The 22,938-nt window shown below is 48.9% G+C and overlaps 1 protein-coding gene and 1 long non-coding RNA gene across 5 annotated transcripts in view; one reads left to right on the forward strand and one right to left on the reverse strand.

Moving 5' to 3' along the window:
* DIS3L2 (DIS3 like 3'-5' exoribonuclease 2) overlaps nt 1-22,938 on the forward strand; it is a 181,956-nt gene that overhangs the window by 150,182 nt on the left and 8,836 nt on the right. For all 3 annotated transcript variants that reach the window (XM_038145249.1, XM_038145248.1, XM_038145250.1), the window contains exon 16: nt 21,618-21,801. In XM_038145249.1, coding sequence (XP_038001177.1) covers nt 21,618-21,801 — 184 coding nt within the window. The remainder of the gene's footprint in view (nt 1-21,617; nt 21,802-22,938) is intronic.
* On the reverse strand, nt 8,538-22,573 carry LOC119704301. Of its 2 annotated transcripts, XR_005257923.1 has the most exons (4): nt 22,372-22,573; nt 19,072-19,123; nt 15,597-15,710; nt 8,538-14,698 (listed from the first exon to the last, which is right to left on the reverse strand). It is a non-coding gene; the product is annotated as an uncharacterized LOC119704301 (long non-coding RNA). The 2 variants fall into 2 exon arrangements; XR_005257922.1 differs by having other exon boundaries at nt 8,538-15,710.

Here is a 22,938-nt window from a genome sequence, read left to right on the forward strand (position 1 = left end):
CATAACCCTTGACATCACAGGCTTGGACAGATGCTTTCTTGCAGCAGTTATTCAGGTGAAACTTGTGAAATGCTTTGTTTAGATTTCAGAACAAAATAAAATCATTGCCATTACCAGGACAAAAAAAGGTAGAATAGCACGCTGGAATTTTTCTTTTTATACCATGTGTTGTTTTTTGTTTCACTGTTGACGCTAAACTTTACTCAAGTACTCCCTTCAACTGCCAAGTGCACCCTTCACCTGCCAAAGGGTGAGCATTGGAGTTTGCCAGCAAGGCTGGTGAATTATTCTGTCACTGTACATGGAGATAAACCAGTTCTCCTGGTTTTGGCATTGGTTCAGTGAAGGGTAAATTGTCCAGGAGAATAAGTCTGGAGGTTGACCTTTAAAACTTTGAAAGGTATGTAATCCTTCCTGCCTAAGGCATGAGCTCGGTTTTCTGTCTTGCACCTCCAATGGCTGTTGGGACATAAGCTGCAAAACAGCCTTTGTCACTTGAGACTTTGAGGAGCAGAGAGTTGTTCTTTCCTTCCAAAGGGGCCCTATGGCCATTCCTAGCTGGAGTAAGAGGACTATTGCAAAAGTACTGCACAGGTACTACATAGCTGCTTTTCTTGACACAGGCCTGTCTCCTCCTGCCACCCTGCTGCTTAATAATAGTTTTCCAATCCATCAGAGCTGTAGAAATAGTAACTGCCAAATCCTTGGAGTGTCAGTGCAATGAAGAGGATGCAGATGGAAAAGGTGGTCAAGGAAACTCACCTTCTTCTTGAGCAGGCAGATGGGATTTGAACACAACCGTATCCCTTACAAACAAATGTTTGAAGCTTTTTTTGGTGACTTACACGGTATCCCACAGTGACCAGTAGCCCTCTAAATCCTCAACAGGGTTCCAGAGCAGTCAGTGTGTGCTCCCACCCACAAGAAGTAGGAAGGACTGGGCTCTTAAATCCCAGTGAGTGTGGGACCTCTCTTCTCTCCCTAGACTGAATCAAAGGAGTTTGTTATCTTACTTGTTTCAGTGTTTGCTTGGGAAGGAGCTGTAAAACCTCCTTGTGTCAGTGTTAGGTGTCTGGGTATTTGGTGGCAGTCAGGTAGGTGAGAACATCAGCTGCAGTTGTAATTGAGTCAGAGATGCTGTCTCCATGTGTCATCCCAGAGATCTGTTTACATGTCCATTTGTTTAACAATATGTTTGAAAGCCCTCAGCAGCATTTCGGCACCATTTCCCTGGCCTGTATGTGTCTGACTAATGCTCAAGGCAGTGAGCTATATCTGGACTTGAATTGCTAGCCTGTGCATATGGGTTTCTTAGCAGCCCTGAATTAGATGAGTCTGTGATTAGCCCTTACGAACATGGGAGAGGACAGATGTGACGTGAGAAAGAATGAATAATCATCCCTCCACAAGAGGCACCTCTCAATTTCATCATGAACCCAAGTTGCAGAATTGATTTTGTGTCAAGGAAGGCACTCTCCTGAGCAGGGATCTGGCTGGAAAAATCACCAGACTCCCTAGCTATCCCTCTCCCAGTGGGATTTCTAGGCATGTCTTTTTCTTAACAATTAGGGAAACGGAGTCCTTGTTTTGGCCTGGTCTCTGTGTCATTGAATGTATAGGCATAGTGCAGTGGCTTCTCTGCCAGTAGCAGGTTTTGCTGGCCACCCTGGGATGTTACAATCAGGGAATGCTGGGACAGTGGGTGAGAGGATATGCTGCCTTCTTTTGCTTTGTCAGGAGGTGCTTTGGTACAAAGGATGGAGAGTTGCTTGCAGGGATGGACAGCGGGGTAAGACCGAAGGTGATGGAGGGAATCCTGAGTGCTTGGAGCTGGCTGTGATGAGGGATGCTCTGCTTGGGGATAAACTGCCATTCCTGCTGACAGCTTGCTGTTGGATCTGTGCTGACTGCCCAGAGGGAGCCAGGGTTTTGGTTTGCCACAGGCAGGACCCCTGTAGTCTGTGCAGCATTGAGTGCCTCTGTTCCCCAGGGCACGGGTAGTGTGAGCTGGAGTCACTGGGTGGATTGTCAGCCAGCTGGGATTGCTCTCTCATAAAGAGCTACTGGCTGAAAGCTGAAGGGTTCAGATTAGAAATAAAACACGCGTTTGAAAGGCAAGAGAGATTAACTGGGAAATTGGGCCAAGAGAGGAACAGTGAATTCTCTTTCAAGGACAAATGCACTTCTGGAATCTGTTTTAGACCCTGCGAGTCTTTTTTAACGGAGTAGTAGCTACCTAAAGGCCTCCAGGCACATGGCATCAGCTGGTGAAATAATCCTCCCAGTCTTAAATCCCTGACACATTGCTCTGTGTTAATGCAAAAGACCAATTTTGCACTGACACCACTTCTCTCTCCATATACTCTGCTAAGTTGGGCATTCCATGGACCTTATTGAAATTATGTCCTCACAAATTTGTGGATGAGAGTGGAACTATCTCTTCTTACCCTCTCCTGAGCAGCTAAGGTCCCAGTTCTATTTTTCCAGCTACTGCTGTGCGTTGTTCTTGGTCCTGCTGCTTTTTCAATGGTTTTTTTTCCACGGTTCAGAGCAGCTACATCAGTCTGGTAATGGATTCCACTCTCTCCCTACTTCCTCTGCGTCGAAAAAAGGAACTCCAAGTCACATGCTCTGTGTGCTCAGCTCCTCACTCAAGGTCACCCCGAGTGGGGTTCCTCTTACAGCTTAGCACTTTCATCTCTTTCAGCTGGCCATGCATTACTCAGTCTGGAGCCTAATGGATTTGTAACCTGACTTTGCCTGTCTCAGACGTTCCCAGCGATGTAAGAGGATTTGGGCACAACTTCCTTTCAAGTTAATGGAAAGATCTTGCTTGGAAAGAACCTGCTTGAGGATCTGAGTGTACTTTGCATTAATGTTTCCATTAATTTTAATGGAAGCTGGTTTGAAATACCTCAGATCAGCTTTAAACATCTTAAATTTTGTGTCCTTCACCTGTCTCATCTGAAATGCAGCACTCTTAAATGAGCAGCCTCATTACTGGCCAAGATGTTCTGCAAGCTTTTTCTGCCTCTGGGAATGTCCTGTTCTCTGTTGATCCCACTGGACCCTTCACCAGCTCATCACACATGGGGTGGGAGCTCCCTGGTCAGCTCCCAACTCAGAGGCTGTTCCTTGCATGGTCTCTGGCAAGTCATCATCTGTTTCTGCTCCACCACCCTCCCTAGAGCAAAAAAGAGCAAGAATCCTCAGGGACTTTTTTATTAGCATTTATAAAGCACTTTGCCATCATCAAAAAGAAGGGAATAGAGAAGAGTGAACTCTTATCATTGCCACTCAACTCTCAGTTTCTGCAAAGCTCTGCTGCTGTGGGCACAATAACCTGCCCATGGTGTTTGGCTGGTACAGGCAGGTGCAGAGCCCAGCCTGGGTTTTAGCCTGGCTCAGGTCTTGTCTGGCTTTCCTGCTTCTGCAGGGCCACACTACTCTGGACACTGGCCTGGTGAGCTGAGCAATGCAGGATCCCCCACTTCCCCTCCTACTTTCCTTGCTTTCTGCCCTTCAGCTCCTCCAGTAACTTTGACACTTGAACAGAGCAGTGGTGAGCTGTTCCTGTACATCTCTTGCTGATCAGATCACTGCTCACTTCTGCCTTGCACAGCAGAGCTCTTGCCTGCCTCTGGGCTGCTTGCAGATATTTCTTTCCGTCTCCACTGAGCTGAGCAGAGACCGACATCTCGACTGCTCATCACACCATCCCCCTGGTGAAAACCAGCCCTGGCAGAGCTCTTGTACATGTTGCATCTCTGGCATAATCTCATTTTGCTGAGACAGTCCAGGTTAAGCAGTCTGATGTAGTAAAAGAGTTGATGCAAACCCCGCTCATCTCAACATAATCAATTCAGTGATCAGCTACACGTGCAGTTGTCCTGACTTTCAAGAAGGACCACACTGGTTTAGCCCCTCTGGAAGTACTCCTGGGAAGGACTTTGTGGTAAAATAGGACCTAAAGTGAGGAGAGGATAAGTCATGGTTAAGGAGTGGTTCATGCTTTATTTAAGCTCAGTGCTCATTTGCAGTCTTGCTGACAGACAGGCACCGCCTGGTGATGTGTGGCTGGGCACAAGTGTCCAGGTAACAGGAGCAGACAGGGTCCACCATGCACAAAGAAGTCTGGTGTGACTTGTTTGCAGCATAAAGGAGGAGAAGCTGGGAGCAGGCTGACTGTGCTCACACGCTCACTTGCAGCCAGGCCAGCCCCAGGTCAGTTCCAGCCTCCAACAATTAGTGAGACAGATTGAATCTAGATTGATCTTTCTACTTTCACAGAGTGAGCCTATTCCAGCAAGAAATTCTCCTTTCCCTGTGTTTCCATGTTAAAAGGAAGGAGACCTTGTCAGATTTGTGGATAAATGGGAAGAACAGGGCAAGGTAGAAATAAATGTTGTGCTAATGCCTAGGAAGAATCATTAGGACAGAAAGACATCATCAATGTGGCTGGGCTGGGGCTGATCCACATCGCTGTGTTGAAACTCTGCCTCTGGTAAGGGTACTGCAAAAGGCAGGATTCAAAAGGACTATGCTATTTATTGCACATTTGCAGCATTTTGCAGAGTATCAGAATCTGGTTCAGAGTAAGAGTTTTTGGCACCAGTAACAGCCTGGACCAGAGCAGTGATGTTTGCTGTAGGAATTCAGAGCAATTGCTTCTTGGTACTGGTCTTTGACAGATGCACTCAGGTCCCTCAGATGTTTACAGTCACTGAGAGAAAACTGAGGTTGTGGGAAAGCAGAGGAGAAGGGACACGTTGCTTCAGTGAATGTACAGGAGCAGGAATATGGTGCTGAGCTAAGCTGGAGTTTATGTGGGTCTTTTGGGCATGAGGTTTTGTGAGGGCAAATGGGAAGTGCAAAGCAGGGGATCAGTCCCTGGTCGAAACCAGTGAAGGAAGATCAAACATCTGTTTAATGCTGTGTGTCACACCAGCTATTCATCCAAACTGTGATGACACTAACAGGGTCATTTAACTGAACTGGTTCTGGTCTGCCCCCTCTATCAGCCACATCCTCTTGCTGCACTGTGATCAACAAGGACAGCAAAGAAACTGGAAAATCGGGCAGGGCATTTTCGAGGAGCGTGGTTAACCCTGAAGGGTGCAGGGCTCTGATCACAGCATGGCTACACAAGCTGTTCTGCCCACGCAGCCAAGGCAGGACCTTTGCCACAGTGGGATCTCTCTGTTGCACACAGTATGCTCAATTTTTAAGGACACCATAAAAAGCAGTCAGAGAAGTATGACAGAGCACACCACAGCCAAACCAGTTTGGCTTTGCATCACTGCAGAGAGCAGCAGGCAGGCCTGGAGAAAGCAGCTTGCAAGCTGACTGACCAGAGAGCTGAGCGAGACAAAGGATGCTTGTCCTGAGATCCATCATGGGTGTAGCCATTTCCAAGCTCCCAAAATTGCAAAGGGATGCTGTCCTAGCTGGCAGAGCAGTGAGGCTTTGTGCGTGTTTATCCAGGGCTTTTGCCTGCATGGTGCCAGTGCAAGAGCCGAGAGCCGCTGCTTGTCGTTGACAGCTCAGCTATTGTTGCAAAGTATGATTTAATAGCAAGACTTGATTACAACATGCAAATGTAGCTGCTGGGGGACTATCTCATAGGTTTGTGGAGATTAGCTGTTAAATTGGCCAGTGCAAAAACATTATTAAGCAGAGAACATAATTACTCATCTTGTGCTTCTGTAGTGTATAGAAGAGACAGATTTGTTAAAAGCCAGCAAGTCCTATATGGAGAAAAGGCTTGTGTAAATGCCACATCATGTACTGCTGTATGTTGCAGCATATTTTATTAGAGAAGCAGCACTTAATAACAGCATTTGGGAACTTGTGGAAGAAATCCATTATATTATTCTGCATCATAAAAGCAAACCTAATGCCTAGTGTGTGAAGGCTGTGCAGATACTGAAACATCTCCTTTTGGTGGTAGTTGATTGCATTTATGGAGATTGCGTCAAATGGATATGAACAAATCCAGCACTTGATATGAAACCTGGGAGCCAGGTTTTAGCCTCCTGCATCTGTCTTCTATCTGTGCACGTTCCCTCTGAAATGCGTCAAGGTTCCCATTAACACCTGAAACGTAGAAAGTAGAGTCAAAACGAGACTGTCAGCACATACAAAATGAACAACTGGGCGTGTGCTTGCTGTAATGTAATTCCCTTTCAGTCCTAGAGCAGTCTGTGAGGTTTGTAGAATAAAAAGCTCATCTGTGGGTGAGGATGCAGGGAGGAGGATTGAAGTGTGGAGAGCTCCTTGGTGCTGCAGACCTGATTTGGGAGCAGGCTCTCAAAGTTGGAGATTTCCTCTCGCCATGTGGCTCTCAGTAGCCCAGGCTGGGCTTGCAGGGCGTGATGCACTGGCAGCTAGAGGGCTGAAGTCAGATGCCAAAGTGCATTTGCTTAAATGTCCTACACAGTTTCAGGTAAATCTTTTAATAGAGAAGTCAGGAGGACTGAATTGGGGGAACAGCTTGTTCCTAATGGAGTGTAGTTCCCGTAGTCCCAAGTGCTGGCACGGGGTGATTGTTGTCAGGGCTGTCATTGCTGCTGTGCTGCAGTGGCTGCTGCTCACCCCTGATTCACTTCACTGGACATTTCCTCTCCAGCATCTCAAATGCTCTGCTGAGGCTTCACTTGTCTTAGCAGAAGGAAGTATCCTCCCAAGCCTCAGTGGGCAAGATAAAGATTTCAAGGGGTTTTGATGAGAAGCTCCTTGCCATTCTTTTGTTGCAGCTCAAGAGCTTTTGTGCACCACTAATTGCTCCTCTGGCTGGTTCCTGGGTGACTCAGAGCTGAATGTGGAGCTTCTGTCTGAACCTCTGCAGTAGGTCTCAGTCACTCTAAATTTGAATTCATAGTCAGTCCTCCTTGCTCCTTTTGGATGTGTCCATGCAGCAGTAGGCTTGCCCCTCACCTGCTCCAGACTGGTAGATTTGCCACAGCTGGAGGCATCAGCTCTTCAGGTGGTGCAGGCAGGGAAACTATGCTTGTGGCTGGGCTCGTTTTCCACTCAGAGCCATGAAGCACCTGAATCTCGAGACAGCTTACCAGCATCTGCTGGGGTGACTGTGGGGTCCCTGGGAAGCAGGCCTGGCTGCATCCAGCAGCAGCAGCAGCAGCATCTCCCTGCTTTCATTACTCAGTGCCAAAAATACCTGTGAGTGGTTTGCAAGCCATGAGTGTCAGAGGGGGCAGTTCTGGAAAGGTCTGGTATCAACTGGGGAAGGGAAAATGGCACATCTTGTCATCAGTGAGCATGAAGGAATGGTACCTGCAGCTAGTGCTGGGAGTGGGTAGAAGCAGGGACTGGGTCTCAGCAGGGGAGACCAGCTGAGGGTGGACCAGCCCTGTTGGCAGAGGAGCAGGAAGGGACATGGGGCAGCATGGGCTGAAATGCTGAGCTAGGGCATCCTAGTCCCTGCACAGACACATCTCAGTTACAGCTATTTTTAAATAATGTTCATTGATAGTTTGTAATGAAGCCAAAAAGTGGGAGAAACCACGTAGCAATATTTCATAAGAGCTTTGCCCCAGTTGCATGAGAGCTGTGTGTTTGAGCTGCCTGCATCTCCCTAAACACCATGTGCATGCTTTGAGGCTGTGTATCCAGTGATCAGTACTGATAACTGCCATAAACTTCACGTGGTGGTAGAGTTACAACAGGAGTCTCTGGTAGCCAGGGAGGAGACAGAAGTAATATACTCCTCCGTTAATCTCCTTTTTTCTGTGTGTACAGCTTGGGTGTGCAAGAGATCCATCTGTTAAATGGCTGTTAACCTGTTCTCAGAGTCTGGAGTGCAAGAAGTTGTTTGTGTGATCCTCTTCTCTGACAGAACTGGTGCTACCTACAGGAGATGCCCTTAGCTGCAAACTGAGGTACTCTAGGAAGAGTTGCAGTAGCTCTTGGTTCCATGAATTACAGAGTTTTACTGCACTGCATAGTGTAGCACACTTTGAGGCAGGACCTGCTCCTCACAGGTCCTAAGAGTTTGCCACTGCTGCTCTGAAAGCCTGGGCTGGAATAAGGCTGTGATAATTAATGGAAGTTAAAGTGCTCCTTCTGCCTGTGAGCTGGTTGGAAATGGAAAAGAAGAACCTGTCACAATTGTGACTGGCTCTAAACTACTGTCAGGCTTTCCTCCTTCCCTTCCCCTCCCCCAAGTGGAAAATTGTATTGGAAAGCAGCAGTTAGAGCACTTAAATCTTTCCACAGTTCATTTCAAGCTCCCTTTCTTCTTCCCAGCCATACCCAGGCCAGTTTGGGGCGCGGATGGGAGTCTCTGGCTGAAACTTGCAGGATGTTAAATAACAATGGGAGCGTGAGTTTCAAAGAGGGTATAATGTGCCTGGATTGCACGTACCCTAAGCTGTATTTCCCATGCTTTGACATTCAGCCCATCCATGCTTCACTCCCGAGCTGTTTCCTTTCCATATGGGATCTGTCTTGGTGTGATATGGAGCAAGCCCAGGCTGAAATGGGGTTGATGCCTCTCTTGCTGTGGAGGAACATGCTCCTACAAGCATCCACAGAAGCTGCTGGTGTCTGTCATGTCCAGGCAGCAGTAAGTGAGCACATGAAGTGTGGGCAGTAACAGAAGCTGTTGTGTCCCCTGTGGTGAGTTACCAGATTCTTGTAATCCCTGCCCTTTTCCAGGTACTTGGATTGTCTGTTTTAACTATTGTGTGTCCCCTTTCTTAACAACTCTTGGCACGGTCATGTTGCTGCTGCAGGCAGTGGTTCTGAGTGGGTTTGTCCCCTGCTGAAACTGGTCAGGGAAGGGTATCTGATGGAGCTTCACCATCCTTCTCAGCTGTCCAGATTCAACAGGTTGATCAGCTGGAGGAAGCTTCCAAAGCTTTTACTTGGATGTTACACTGAGTCACCCTTGGTAGAGAGCCAAAGGCCCAATGGATAGATCAGACCCAGTCCTTAGGGAAGTCTGCTACCTCCCTGGGGCCAAGTTATAAAAGTGAAGACTTCCCACCCTGGTATGGCCCTCAGATATGACCCATTATTGATTTTTCACATGGGCAGCAATGATGTTGCAACAAGAAGTCCAAGGGCATTCAAGAGATACTTCAGTGGTTTGAAATGGGGATCAGGAGAACAGGCAATATCATCCCTATTCTTCCAGTTACAGGAAGTGATAAGGGAAGAAAGAGTAAGAACCAGCAGGTCAATTCCTGGCTCCAGGCCTGGGGTCACTGAAGAATTTGGGGTTGTCCTGCTGAGAGGTTACTACACAACACCAAGCCTGCTGGTGACAGACAGGGTACACGTCTCAAAGGGGAAAACTGATTTTTCCCCAAGAGTTAATAGGGCTCATTGGAAGAGAAAGGGATAAACCCGGGCTTCTTCTAAATGTACATTTCCCCTGTTTATTCAAGGGTTAAGCAGTCTGAGAGACACAGTAGTCTTAGCCAGGTATCTGTCAGGCTTGGATTGGAGGCTCACCAAAGCGTGAGGATATATAGTTTTATTTCTGTTTTGTCATTTGGAGATTGCTACTCAATGTCTGTAGGACAAGAAAGCTCCAGGGCATCTTAGGATATGCCCTATGCTCCAAGAGACGTTGTTGTTTTGGCTTTGCAACATTCTAATGCAAAGTCAAGAACTGATGCCTGGAGTGCTCCTTTTCCAAGGATTAAAAGGCACTGCCAAGGCTTTGCAAGATGACAGTGTTGCAAATCTTACCATGATCCAGTGCTGAGATCTGTCAGTTTCAGGAGCACAAATGTGCTGACAGATCTGTGTGTCTGCTTTCTTGTCATGGTGGTTTTTTTCAGGAGGTTTATCTGTGCTGCTGAACTCTGGAAGAGCTGGAAGATAACGTTGCAAGAGTTCTTCTTCATTGCACCTAGGTCTTAATTTTAACCAAGCTTCCTTTCGTCTAGTAAAACCCTGGCCCAAAGGAGCAGTTCCAGGAAATCATCATGGATCTAGCTTTGGTTTCTCTGGTCTTAGATGGAGCTGAGGGATCCATAAAAGTCAATGGAGGAACTAGCTGGAGTAACCAGGTTATGACTGTGACAGTCAGGGATGGAGGTATTTGCTAAATTTACCCAGCAGCATTTGAGGCTTTGCAGACAGTAGAGGGACTAGGACATATTACAAAGTCCTTTCTTACAGTGCAGCTCTGGAGAGTCATCATATCCATCTCTGGACCTGAAGGATACGATTCTCCCTTGCTTACAGTGATAGGTCCCATGCCACTCATCCTCACCTGTTATGGTCTCATTGAAACTGCCTCATCTATCCTCACCTGCCATCTGGCTGGCAGTAGCTCCATCTGGAGACAAAGAGCTCTCTGTCACCCACAGCCACATGCCCTCCAAGGTGCTGTTCAGGACCCGCTCCCATGGCTTTCTCCATGGGGTGTCCACCTCCAGTGGGATGTTTATCCATTTTTACTCAACCCTATTGTGAAAATGAGGCTAATTTCAGCCTGCCATGATGTGTGGGCTCACTGGAACATGACTGTAAATCCAGATCTGAACATTTTCTTGTAATGGACAGGGTGGTGAAATTGCACTGCTGCCTTTAACCTCAGGCTGTCCTTAGACCAAACTAGACTCTTCACAGCCCCTGCATCAGTAAATCAAATAGCTTTTGAATCGATGCACATAAAAGTCAAGGGAGAGAAGTTACAGATGGAAAAGACCCATTGTACCTTGAGCCCATCCTGCTGCAGAGGGGGTAAGGCTCTCTTAGGAATTCAAGGCAAAGCTCCAAGCCTGCTGGCTGAGGCCAGGCAGGGTGAGAGTCCTGCCTGGGGAAATATGTGGGGTGGGGGGAGACTGCCTAAATTTCCTGCAGCTTTTCCATTCTGCTCATCTCTGCGTTTTATTCCCTTGGCTTTATTTTTTGGGCAAGAAAACGGATGTTGGTCGTATATTCAACAAACCCAATATGTTCGTTCTCCTGATCATTGTTTTTCACTCAGGGCTATGTTTGACTTTTCCTTAGAAGCATGTTTTTCTCACCTAATATTTAGTTTAAGATCGTAGGAGCTGGATATAAAACCTTCTGGGACATTGTAATCTGCCAAGAGGCTGCTTGAAAGCAGAAGTTATCCAGAGTATTTCAGTAGCATATTTAGAAAACATCACCCCCAAATTCTCTGTTGCCCATTTCCCTTTCATTTCCCTGCCAACTTTTATTGGTTGTTTTAACCCCCATCTGCTGTCAGTGTTCCCCGCACCTTGCTTCCCTCCCCCTTGGGTTTCCATGTCTTTGAAAGTCCTGGTAACTAGAAGGTTCACGATTGCTTTGCAATAATTTCAGACCAAGAATAATACAGCCAGAGCCAGCTGGATCCCTCGCTCTGTATTGATACAACTGTTCCCCTTAACCTGCCCACACTCAGTGCTACAACTGCAAATCTGAGGTTGAACCAGAGCAATGCTGGGCAGTGCTGTGAGCCCTGACCCATGGCCCTGCCTGGAAAGCAGCACCCCCAGCAGAGCATCCCATGGCCAGGGAGCAGCTACCTTTGGGTTTTGTCTGCTGGGGACCTTGGGAATTTGCTAAGTTACATGTGTTTTTCTGACACAGATCTTCTCAGAATCAGTGGTCCCAGAGGTCATTCTGATTCCCTTGATCTGCAGCCAGTTTCTCTTGAGCAGTCCTCCTCTGGCAAGGCCCTTGCTGAAGGCTGGCCAGTCTGGGTGATTGCTTCTCCTGGAGGTCTCTTCCCATGAGCCCAAACAACACTTGTGAGCATGGTTAAGAACTGGAACAAGCACCCAGAGAGGCTGTGAGAAAGTTGAAGGTGGGGATTGCTAGAACCCAACGGGGAAAGGCCAGCCTAATCCAAATTTGAAGTCACTCTGCATTGCTTGGATCAGAGACTTGCACCAGAAGAGGGCATTACTTAGCAAGTCACTGCCTGACTTCCACTTCATGAACATCAAGGATGTATGCTGAGTTGTTGTGCCACCGCTGCCTTTGGCTGCCAGATTATGGAGGTTACTTTCCATGGTTTTGGTGTTTTAATCTCTTTTTTTGTTATCTTTTGTTGTTCATCTCTTAATGAGTTTCTGCAGGCTCTTTCTTGTTTGTCCCTGGGTCACATCCTGGTTGGTGGATGTATGCTCTCCCAGTCATTGACCATCTCAGAGTATGCTTCTAGTCTGGAATGTTCATCCAGTATTCTTTATTTCCCCCTTGACCATCAGATTATCTCCTGCTTTGGAAGTAATCAACTCTTTAATGCCAGGTAGACTAGGAGAAAGCAAGTCCAAAGGCTGAAGGGTGTAACACACACAGGATGTGAATATCTTCTCAGCAGGAATGTCTGGGAGAACAGTAGCTGATGGGGAATGTGAAACAGGAAGGCTGGTTCTAGCAGTCTGTGACTCCCTGTGGTGCTATCAGTTCTCTGGGTGATTAACTGTTTGTTCCTCCCTTAATGAAAACTTGTCTCAGATGAAACCACCATAATAGAAAGCTGATGTTCTGGAGCATTCCCAAGTGTAGGTTAATATTTACAAGCTATCAGGTTCAGGTTTTATCTCCATCCCTTGCTGGCACAGAGATAAAATCCTTTTAAAAATCCCTTCTGATCTTTCTGGTTCACAACATGGCTTTAGTAAGACACTTTCCATATGGAACGGGTAAATATCTTAATAGAAATGTAAGTTTTTCTCATCATTTCAGGGACTAGTAACAGATGAAGAGCCCCCCATGTGCCAGGGGCCATGGCTTATAAGGGAGCATAAATGATGGACAGTATCTCTGCAGGATACTTGTGCAAGGAAATGTCAGAATATTATTTCTGCCTCAATGGCTTAAGATCATGTTTACCTAATGGACTTACACTTGCATTTTGCAGGTGTTGTGTTAATATTAATGTGTTGTCTGAATTGTTAATATTTCTTCACTTCAACATTACATTAATGAAGGCTGCAGGGGATGGAGAAAAGACCTGGCTAATTAATTAAATCGGCAAAAAGCATCTTTAACTTTCCATCATGCTGCCCTTTGCTTCCACCTAATGGGTCTTGGCATTTCTGGTCAGCAGCCACGTAACACATGCTGCTGTATGGAGCACTCAGCAACGCACTTGCTAATTTTTCTGACCCATAAATCACTTGCATAAACTTTTAATGGTGAGGAAAAGTGCCTTTCATTCCTGTTTCCTCCTTCCAGTGGGAAAGGCAGTCTGATAACAGGCAGTGCTGGCCTGATGTGTGGGGCTGGAGACTTTCCCGTCAGCACAGGGGCTGTCTGCGTTCATTCAGGAATTCTTTCCATTCTCCTCCTAGCCAGACTCTGGATGACATTAATATTATGTGTCTTGTCATAAGCTGTGCTTTTGGAGCCAGTGGCATATCAGACTGCACGTCTCAGGAATGTGGACTGCCCGGCTTGGACACTGGCTCTGAGGTATCTCCCCTCTCCTCTGCCCCGTCCCAGCCCCAGCCTGTCTCTGAGCTCATTCACCCACCAAGAATTACCATGGGCTGGAGAAAACTCAGGTCTCAGGTGGCTGCTGCTCTGGCCTGAGGTGGCTGGGCTGTACCCTTGCTTGGGAGCATCCTAATGCATTCCCAGATGTAAGGCTTGCCAGCCCAGGTGGTCATTGCTCTCGTGAGACCTGGTAGTTGAGGACAGCACTGTGCATTAGTGATCCATCCTTATCCCTTCCCTGTGGCTCTGCAGAGTGGGAGCTGGGCCTTTGGCATCATAGCTGCCTCTGAGAGCCGAGATCTTGGTGACCTGGTGGCTCCTTGGGAAGACAAACTGGATCTGACACAGATCTGTGGAAAGCAGGACTGGGATTCCCAAACTGCACAGCTTCTGGAGATGCAAGGACTGCAAACTCTTTCCCATTGTCTTCCCCACAAAGGTGAAGGGGTTGTGCATTCAGGGAAGGTTTTTAACATTGCTGTTACTTTGATGTTGACACCCAGCACGAGTGGGAGGTCTGTGGCAGTGCCAGGCAGCCCCGAGGACTGGAGACGTTCCTAGAAGGGGACGTATATGAGGTTGTGAGCCCACTCTGAGTGAGCAGCACTCCTGGGGCTTCTTTGGGGCCCATGAAAAAAAGGGATGTCTTGATCTAGGAAGGCCATTTCTGGATGGAGGTCGTCCTCTGTGTGTGATGCTGAAAGTAAAGTCCTCTGCCCTGGGCTCAAAAATGTGGTAGTCCTGAGAAAATTGTGGAGAACAGTGGAGCTGAGACTGAGGGAGCCTGCTGAAGTTGTGCCTCCCCATCCTGTGTGCCCCAGCACATGCATGCAGGTCTAAGCTTTCATCCCTGGCCCACAGCAGCTGAAGACACTGTTTTGGCACAGAGGGGCACTTCTGAAGGTTGTCACCAATTAGCATGAAAAACAGCAGACTGCAGTCATATTAACCTTTAATGAAGAGGCACAGCCCGCAGTGACTGCGTCCTCTGCAACACCAACACTTCAGTCCAAGGATGCCTCCTTTGCCATTCCAATCAAGACAGGAGGGAGGACGGTAGGACGGGCAGGTATTGACTTTATCCCTTCCATATGAACCACAGATGAGGGTGAGAAGCTCCAGGCTGGGCAAGGGGCCTTTTCCACCCGCACAGCTGAGAGCCAAAGGGTCCCAAAGGCTCTGTGGCCGCTTGTGCCGTCCAGCGCTGCGACGTCTGGCCTGACGCTGTGCTGCCAGATGTAGTCAGCAATTTCATTTAACAGGGCTGCAAAGTGGCGTTGATAATTTCAAAGAAACTCAGGCAAATGGCTGAGGTTTTTCTAGCAAGCTAAATCCCCGTGTGCAAACCAGTACATCAGGCTTTAAGCAATTAATTCCTAATCAAGCCAAATGCCTTCAGGAGCCCAGCGTCAGCATTGAGAACTTAAAACAGTTTTCCACTGCACCACAGATAATTTGGATAAAGCAAAGAGAGCAGTCTTGTGGCATTCCCAGCTTCAAGGTGTGAGAGTGGTCCATAAGTGACATTTGTATTCAGAGAACCCTCCCATGCATTTGTGTTGTAGGCATCTATTACTGGGAAGGCACCATAGCTAATATAAAGGGCATTCTTTATACCCCGGAAAGGGTGTTCATTATAGGGAAAAGCCATTCTAGCTTAGTAAGAAATGAATCTAAAACTGCCTCAGAGCTGCTATTCTCATCAAGTTTCAATGGTAGCAGTTTTAACCAAGAGTTAATTGAGCAATCTCAGAAAGTGGAGTAATTCCATTATTCAGCTATGCTTTGTACAAGGCTACTGCTAGCTGTGAGAGGAGCACAAATGACTTTCATCAAGCCAGGAACCGCCAGCATTCTTGCCTTTTACTACTTTTTCTTTCAAAAAAAAAAAGTAGGTCTTTTGGTCTTTTGGCAACTGTCATTGGCAACGGGAGCTCCGCACCAACATTGCGAGGCTCATATGTAATACTGTCATCCAATTTTTTTGGATAATAGGGGATTTGATTTTCATGGCTCTTCAGGCAGCAGTGCTGTTCCAGAGTGGATGGCTGAAGATGCTCCTGTTTGTTGGATAGGCAGAGTGTCACCAAGAAAACAGCACACTGCTCTTGCATAATTTTGCATGGAAAAGAGCCATTGCAAGTGCCGGCCCAGCTACTCACCAAAGAGCATAATTGTGTCATTGGCTGCGCTCTCAGGAGATGTGGGATTAGCTAATGTTGGTTTTAGAAGAGCTTTTATAGAAACCTCTCAAGTTCCTCTGCTTCATGGAAGAGCTGTAATCAAAAATAAGCGAACACGATTTAAGGAAGAAAAAGTCATACCACATCCAGCATCTTTGGACCTAACACCCCTGGAGAGGGTTTGTTGGTTGAGCTGTGGTGCTGTTTCTTTACTGTTTTCCTTCAGCTGATGCTGCTCCTGTTGGATATGAACAGGACTATTTGCAGCCTTCTGTGGAAGGTGACTTTGAGGGTGAATGCAGCAGGATTTAGAGTCCCATTCGCAGGGGGTGGCTGTAGATCTCCTGTTTGGTATGAGATTGTGCTGTAACAATAATCCCTTCCAAACCAGCAGAGAGCAGGGGTTCCCAGCAGTGTACTGCCCTTAGCAAGGGGACATAAATCCATCAGTGTCTTTAGAGCTCTCTCAGACACACACAGACACATCAGGGCTGCCTTTCTCAGCACCAGCCTTCCATGACACTGTTTGGTTTGAGTGTGATGCTGTCAAAGCTATACTGTCCTAACCCTGCTTGGACTCAGCATGGAGCTGGACACACCTGAGGCAGGCACATAGATACGGGCTGAGAAACAAGAGGCCTTTGACTGCAGGTGAAGCACTAACCCATGCTGATCTGGAATGGTAAATCTATCAGTAGATGGGAAGAAATTTGAATAGCAGAAGTCTTGTTCCTCTTGTAGGAGGGAGTGAGTATGAGAGAGAGACAAGATGGAGAGGAGCAGATGAGATATTGTGATGGGTTAGGAGAAAGAAGTTCGGTAACCCTTGTAGAAGAGGTTGGTCACATTTGGCTCTAGTCTGAACTGCTGGAAGAATGCTGGGGATTTGCTTGGTGGCAGCTCACCCAGCCAGAGGGACCACGGTTGGAAGGGGGGCTCAGACTCCAGCTCAGAACAGTTCAGCTCTGTCCTTTTGGGAGCAGGTTTCCACAATGAGCTACACGTGAAGAAAAGACCAACTTCTCCAGCCCTTCAAAAGCAAAGAACCCTGCCGTGGAATAGCTGTGGGGTGTTTTGGATTTATCTCTCACGCCTCAGCTGTGGTAACTCTTCCAAGACCTGGATATACCCATCAGTTACATCTTGTAGGAGGGGACGGAGGTGTAGAAGGCATTACGGGGGAACAGCTGTGCTCATCTGTCCAGCTCCACCTCACTGCCCTTTGCTCTGAAGCCCCTGGATCTGTTACCCTGCTGGAACAGCAGGTGTTTTAGTGTCCTTTTGCTTTAAGGAAGCTGCCTGCCTCCTTCCTGCACTTACTGGATTGCACACAAAGTACTCCTTGTCTCTCCCTTTCAGCAAACCCTTCTTAGCTAATGTCATTTGTCAAGTTAATCAGGGAGAGTGGACACTTCGATGGCTGCTGTGCAGCCTAGCTGCATTGCCATGGAGACAAGCAGCCAAATAGGCATTTTACTCGCCCTGCCTCTCTTTGCAGATTTGCCATGAAAAAACACTGTTTTATTTGCCATCAACCAAACTTGCTGAGAGCGTCAGTAGTTTTTCAAGGTTGCTATCTGGAGATTGGGATGGGTCTACCTAACATTTAATGGAGCAGATAGTAATGCTGATACTAAAGCAGGTCAAGGGTCTGAATGTGTAGCTTCTCTTTCCACATCCCATAGATGTTTGGCACTGGCAGGAGTTGTCTGAGAGGAATTACAGTCCACTAGCTTGTGTTTGGGGATGTAATCAGGATGTCATCAGTCCTCTTCAGCTGGATGGTTTCACAGGTGCCTGTTTCCCTACAGAAGCTATGACTATCAAAAATACTTTGAAAAGCATCAAGACTTGTGTTTAAGAGTATCTCAGGAGCTTGAAATCTCCACAGAAGTTGGTGAGGTTTAGGCACTGGCATGCCTTGGTCACGTTTGAAACTTGGGTGAGTGTGAGCCCATATGCTCCAGCTGACGTCTTGCATAAGGCAGGCTGAGGATGAGTTTCATCCACATAACTCACAAGCAGAATCTGGATATTGAAAGAGCTGACAGGAGATGTACATATTACAGAGCTCAAAAGCCATCCCATGCCTCCCTCACCTTGCCCTCACGTGCACATGTTAAGTGATGCATGGAACAGGTTTGGAAATGCTCCCTCCTGCACCGTGCTTAGCAGGACAGCTGGGATCTGCAGGCACCTATGGGAGGGACAGCCACCTGTTGACCCCTAGCCCTTTCTGTGGGATGGCAGAGGAAACCTCACATCAGCACAGAAAGGGCAAAAGTTCAGATCAGATTGTTTATGGGATTTTATGGAGCCAGGAGCCAAGGATAGCTCAGCTAATCCAGAGGAAACTGTAGCGATGGCGTTAGAATGCATTTCACATGGGATTCATTCAGCGTGCGTTCAGATGGACCAGTCTTTCTGTCTCCGTTTTTTTAGCCATTAAATATTTTTCTTTGTACTCCTGTCTGCCAGCTGCACTGAGCCAGACTCCAAGCTGGGCTGTTTTAAGTAAAAAACCCACAGAAACCCCAAAACCTCTTGTCGTTTGACTTGCTGACAAGTTAGCAGGGCTTCAGCACAGCTCCCAGCAACATCAGCAGCAGCCACTGGGCTGGGTCCATGCTCTGCCAGCCAGCCTCTGCTCCCACCAGCCCAGCATTTATTGCTTTTCTCCAAGCCACAGTGTAGTGCTTGCTTAGTTGAAGCCCTGGTGAGAACATGAGCTAAAAGTGCAACCGAAAGGCCACGTGGGGAGGGCAGGAAGGCAGCAGCTTTGCTGTGCCCTCCAGCTCCTCAGCACCTGAAGCTCTGCTGGCTTCATGGGCAGTCCTAGCCCTGGCTCATCCTCCTGAGTCACCAACATCCCATGCAGTCTCAGTGTGAGCACTTCAAACTAAGTTTTCCTTTCAGGTGCAGTGAGGTCACCACATTAAGCTGTTTCATGCAGATCTTGTCTCCTGTCTGTGTCCTGAGCCCCAGACCCCGTTGCTCTGTTGGAAGAGGTAGTGTGGCTTAACTCCAGGCACAGGTGCCAGCTCCTTCACTGTCCCCAGCCTGTTCCCTCTGAACCTGGCAAGCTCTCACATGCTCTGGATTACCCCAGCTGTGACTTGTGCCTACTGGAAGCTCCTTTTCTCTCCCTGAACTCCTAATGTTTAGAGCAAATCTGACTAGGAGTTATAGAGCAGCCCCAGACTCTTCTTCCCTTTCCAGCTTGCAGGAGTGCTGCAGTGGGGTGTATTTGGGGAGCAGCTCTATGACCCTGCAGTGATCCAGAGCTGGGAAGGACCCTCTGTCCCTGCAGGGGGTTTTGGCATCAGCCCCCAGGGCATTGCAGCCTTTCCAGGGCACTCTGGTTTGTTACCCTGAGCTGACACAAACCAACCCATCAGATCCTGGGGCTTCTTTCCCCCCCAGATACAGGAGTGTCCAACCTTATCCATGTTACCTGATCCTTCAAAGCCTGCACTGCAGATGCATCTCCCAGAGCCTGCCTCTGCCTGTAGGTGAGAGAGCAAGAATAGCTTTTTAATTCTGAATATCCATGGTCACAGCCTGCACACCCTGTCGTGGGAGCAAAGTTTCCCAGGATGGGATTTTGCAGAGCAGAGTGGGTAGTATGTGCTGTTAGTTTTACTTCAAGAATAAAAGCATCCCTAGCAGGAGGGTGCTCAGATATGAGCTTCCATTTAGTACCTACAACATGAGAACAAAGATATCTCCTGGAATTTGTAAGCCACAGAATGATAAAACAAAATGCAGAACTTAATGATCAGGTGGAAATTGCATCCAGCCAAAAGTGTCACTGTAGATGAGAGGTGAAGGGTTTACACTCCAGTGCTCAACAGGAGCAGAAACGCCGGGGTCTGCTGCAGCATTTGCTCATAGTGTTCATCTCTGGGACATGCAATGAGCACATGTTGCCTGTGACAAGGAGGAGATTTTGTTCACAGGTGTTTATTGCTTTGTTCTTAAAAATGGGCTGGCATCTCCCTCCGCAGAGGCCGCAGTTCAAGGGAGATGCAGGGGGACTCCATGGCCAACCTTTGCCCAAGCGTGCAGCTGTGTAGCTGATTCTAATGCTGAAAATGCTCCCTCTTTGCTTGCACCAAAGCCCATGGGAAGGAGAGGTGCAGCCTTTTGCAGTCTGCCCTGTTTTCTGTCCTCGCTGTGACAAGGCTCAGGCAGGAAGGGCTTCCCAGGTGTGAGCATGGGCTGGCACAGCCTCACCCCTGTCCTCAGGCCACTGTTCCTCTGCTCGGAAAGGGTGATGTGTCCCCCACTCTCAGGAGATGGGGATGGCCATGCTGTGACCCGCTGGCTGCCACTGGCTGTCCCACGGCCAGGATGCCCAGTGCCCCCGGGCCATGCTGTCCCGGACCCCCTGGAGCCGGTGGCCATAGAGGGACCGAGGTTGCCATCTGCCGGTTCTGCTGCACAGGAACAGCAAGAGCCTGGCTCAGCCCCCTTGGAAATGGCCCCTCAGGAGAGTGTCCTGGTCCTGCTCAGCATTGCCCACCTGCGACCCAGCCCTTGGCCTTTGGTGGCATGTCCCCATGGGCAGGTGTTCCAAGGGACAGGGCAGGCAGCCCATTCCCATTTAGATCATGCTGCTCCTGCCCTGCCCTGCCCACACTGTCCCTGGGCCGGGATGTCCCTCTTGCCCTCCCTGTGGGGCCTGAAGTGTTGGCCTCTGGGACAAAACCCTCTGTGAGAATCCACAGGGCTCTTAATAAGGGAGCTCCTTCCCATTCAATATTGAATATATTCAATATAAGACTAATATTTCTACTGCTGATGATCACTGTCAGGTGCTTATTTCTCCTCTGGGCTTGTCTTTACTTCCTTTCTCTTTCTAGTTCTTGGCAAGCACTCCCGGGCTGAGAATGAATGACTGCTGTAGGAGTACCCCAGGAGTGCAGCACCCTGCACATCTCTCCTGGCCAGTCTCCCCAGCAGTAGCCGGGGTTGGGAGCTGCAGGAACACTGGCTGCAGCCCTGGTCCTCCAGGCAGCCCTGCAAAATCACTGCTTTGCCTGCAGGAGCAACAAGGCTGAGCTGGCACAGTCAGCAATAGCTCACTCAGGCATTGCTGGGAGGATGAGGTTACTTCTGTAAATCTATTATCTTTTTTGGCAATTAGCACCAGTTAGGAGCCCTGGGAATACATGCAGGAAATAGCAGGAAGCCCAGTTAAGCTCATCTCTTGCTTATCAAGCCCAGTTAAACAAGTCCCCCGTGGCACAGCCCTGCCGCTGGTAGCACAGCCCATACACACGCCAAAGATGATCTCTGGCACTGGGATCGCTTTCCTGAGCCCTGGGCAGCCCCAGAGGTTTCCATTCAATGCGTGTACATTCAGAGATGGAAAGTGAGGGGCTCACCCCAGCCTGGAATACCCCAGCACTCTGGAGATTGTATGGAGGAGCCTGTGGAGTCCCTGGATGCCAAGGCAGCCCTGCTGGGGCAGCGCTGGTGGCTTGTCCTGCCTGGGGACAGTGCTGTGTTGTGCTGTGGGTGGGCCCTGGCGTGGGGCAGGGCTCGGTGCCTGGGCCTGGCCACACGTGTCGAGCTGGGGATGGGGGAGCGAGCGAGACGCTGTTTGCTCTGGCTCGGGAAGACAGAGATATGTGTTTGTTTTCTGTGCTATCTCTCGCACGGCGTTTGTTTTGCTTGTCAAGTGTTTCAGGAGATAAAATGACCTAAAGGGAGATTATTTTATCCTAATTTAAGCTGTCAATTTATCACTGACTTCTGCTTGTCTGCGCCAGCAGGACAACTTACTCTGAGTCTCTGGGGAAACCTCCGCTAGAAAGTGAGAATTTGGGGGGGATTTGCTGCAGTCTCACAGCTAATCTGTGCTTATGTTAGCAGCTACAAGCTGCTCCCCTGTCCCCCTGTGTCATATTAGTTCCCATCACTGTGGACTGGCTTGGCTTCCCAGGGGCCTCCCCTGTCTAACCTGGGCCTGGGGTTGTTTTTCTTGTGCCACAGGCTGGTGGAAGAGTTCATGCTGCTGGCAAACATGGCCGTGGCCCATCAGATCTACCGCTCCTTCCCCGAGCAGGCCTTCCTCCGCCGCCATCCCCCGCCCCAAACCAAGCTGCTGAAAGACCTCATGGACTTTTGCAACCAAGTCGGCCTCGACATCGACTTCAGCAGCGCGGGGACCCTGCACGTGAGTGCGCTGGCCCGGCAGGGCACGGGGGCGAGGGTGGCCAGCTGCGTGATGGCATGTTCGTGGCAGCGTGTGCTTTATTCCCTGGCCCTCTCTGCCCAAGCACAGCTATGCCGTGCCAAAACAAAACACCTCCCTCACTCGCTATTGATCCCGTTAGCACTGGGCAGGGGCGGCCCAGCCTGGCCTGCTCAGCCATGTTGTGCACAGAGTAGAGCAGGGTGGGAAGGACCTTGCAAGTGATGCCTGCACTGGCCTCCCTGCAATGGGAAGGATGTTTCAGTGTAGGAGCACTCATTGAGACACCCAGATTTCCTTCTCTGGGCAGGGAATTTGCTCCTTAGCACAAGGAAAGTAGCTCTGCACAGGGCTGTTTCTGTCTGGGCTGGTGCAGGTCTCAGGGAGGGCAGGATGGGGAATGGGGTGACTGGGAAGGACTAGAGAGCAGAGCTGGGAAAGGTTAGATGCAGCCAGTGCAAGAAGTGTCCAACCACTCCTCTGCTGAGCATGTCCTGAGGCTGAACTCCAGCTGAACAGCACCGCGCAGCTTCCAGGGTTTTCTTTACTCACCACAACTGGACTGTGGATAATCCTCCTTTAATCCCATCCCTGCTGGCCTCCCACACACCCCTCCATCAGCTGGGACTGCTTTCCCTGCTTGCTGGCTGTGCCCAGCCTATATCAGCAGATGCAAGGCTGCTCACTCAGCTCCTCTCGTGCACTTTGAACCCTCCAGCCCTTCCTCACTGCTACCCCCAGGCAGTGACCTCCCATAGCCATGTCTCCCCAGAGTCCCATTAGTCCCTGTGCTGAAGTTCTCAGCAGCTGGATGGGAGCCAGGCACAGGCTGGGAGAGGGTTTGCAGCCTCTCTGTCACACTGCACAACTGGGGGCAGAGCCAGCAGTCCCCATGCCCTGGTGCTCCCTGCCACTGACCCCAGGAGGAGAGCCAGTGCTCAGGAGTGTGTATGCAGTCCTACTGGGGCTGCTGGTACTTCAGCAAAGCCCAATTTCATGTGCGCTTTTTGGCTTACAAGGGGATTTTCAGGAAAAAGGGGAATTTGGCTTTGAATGGCTGCTGTTAGCACCATTAAGGTCTGCCTGGGTCCCTTTACCACCAAAACATGCCAACACTGA

This window comes from Motacilla alba, chromosome 9 (assembly GCF_015832195.1).
Source record: "Motacilla alba alba isolate MOTALB_02 chromosome 9, Motacilla_alba_V1.0_pri, whole genome shotgun sequence".
NCBI lineage: Eukaryota > Metazoa > Chordata > Aves > Passeriformes > Motacillidae > Motacilla > Motacilla alba.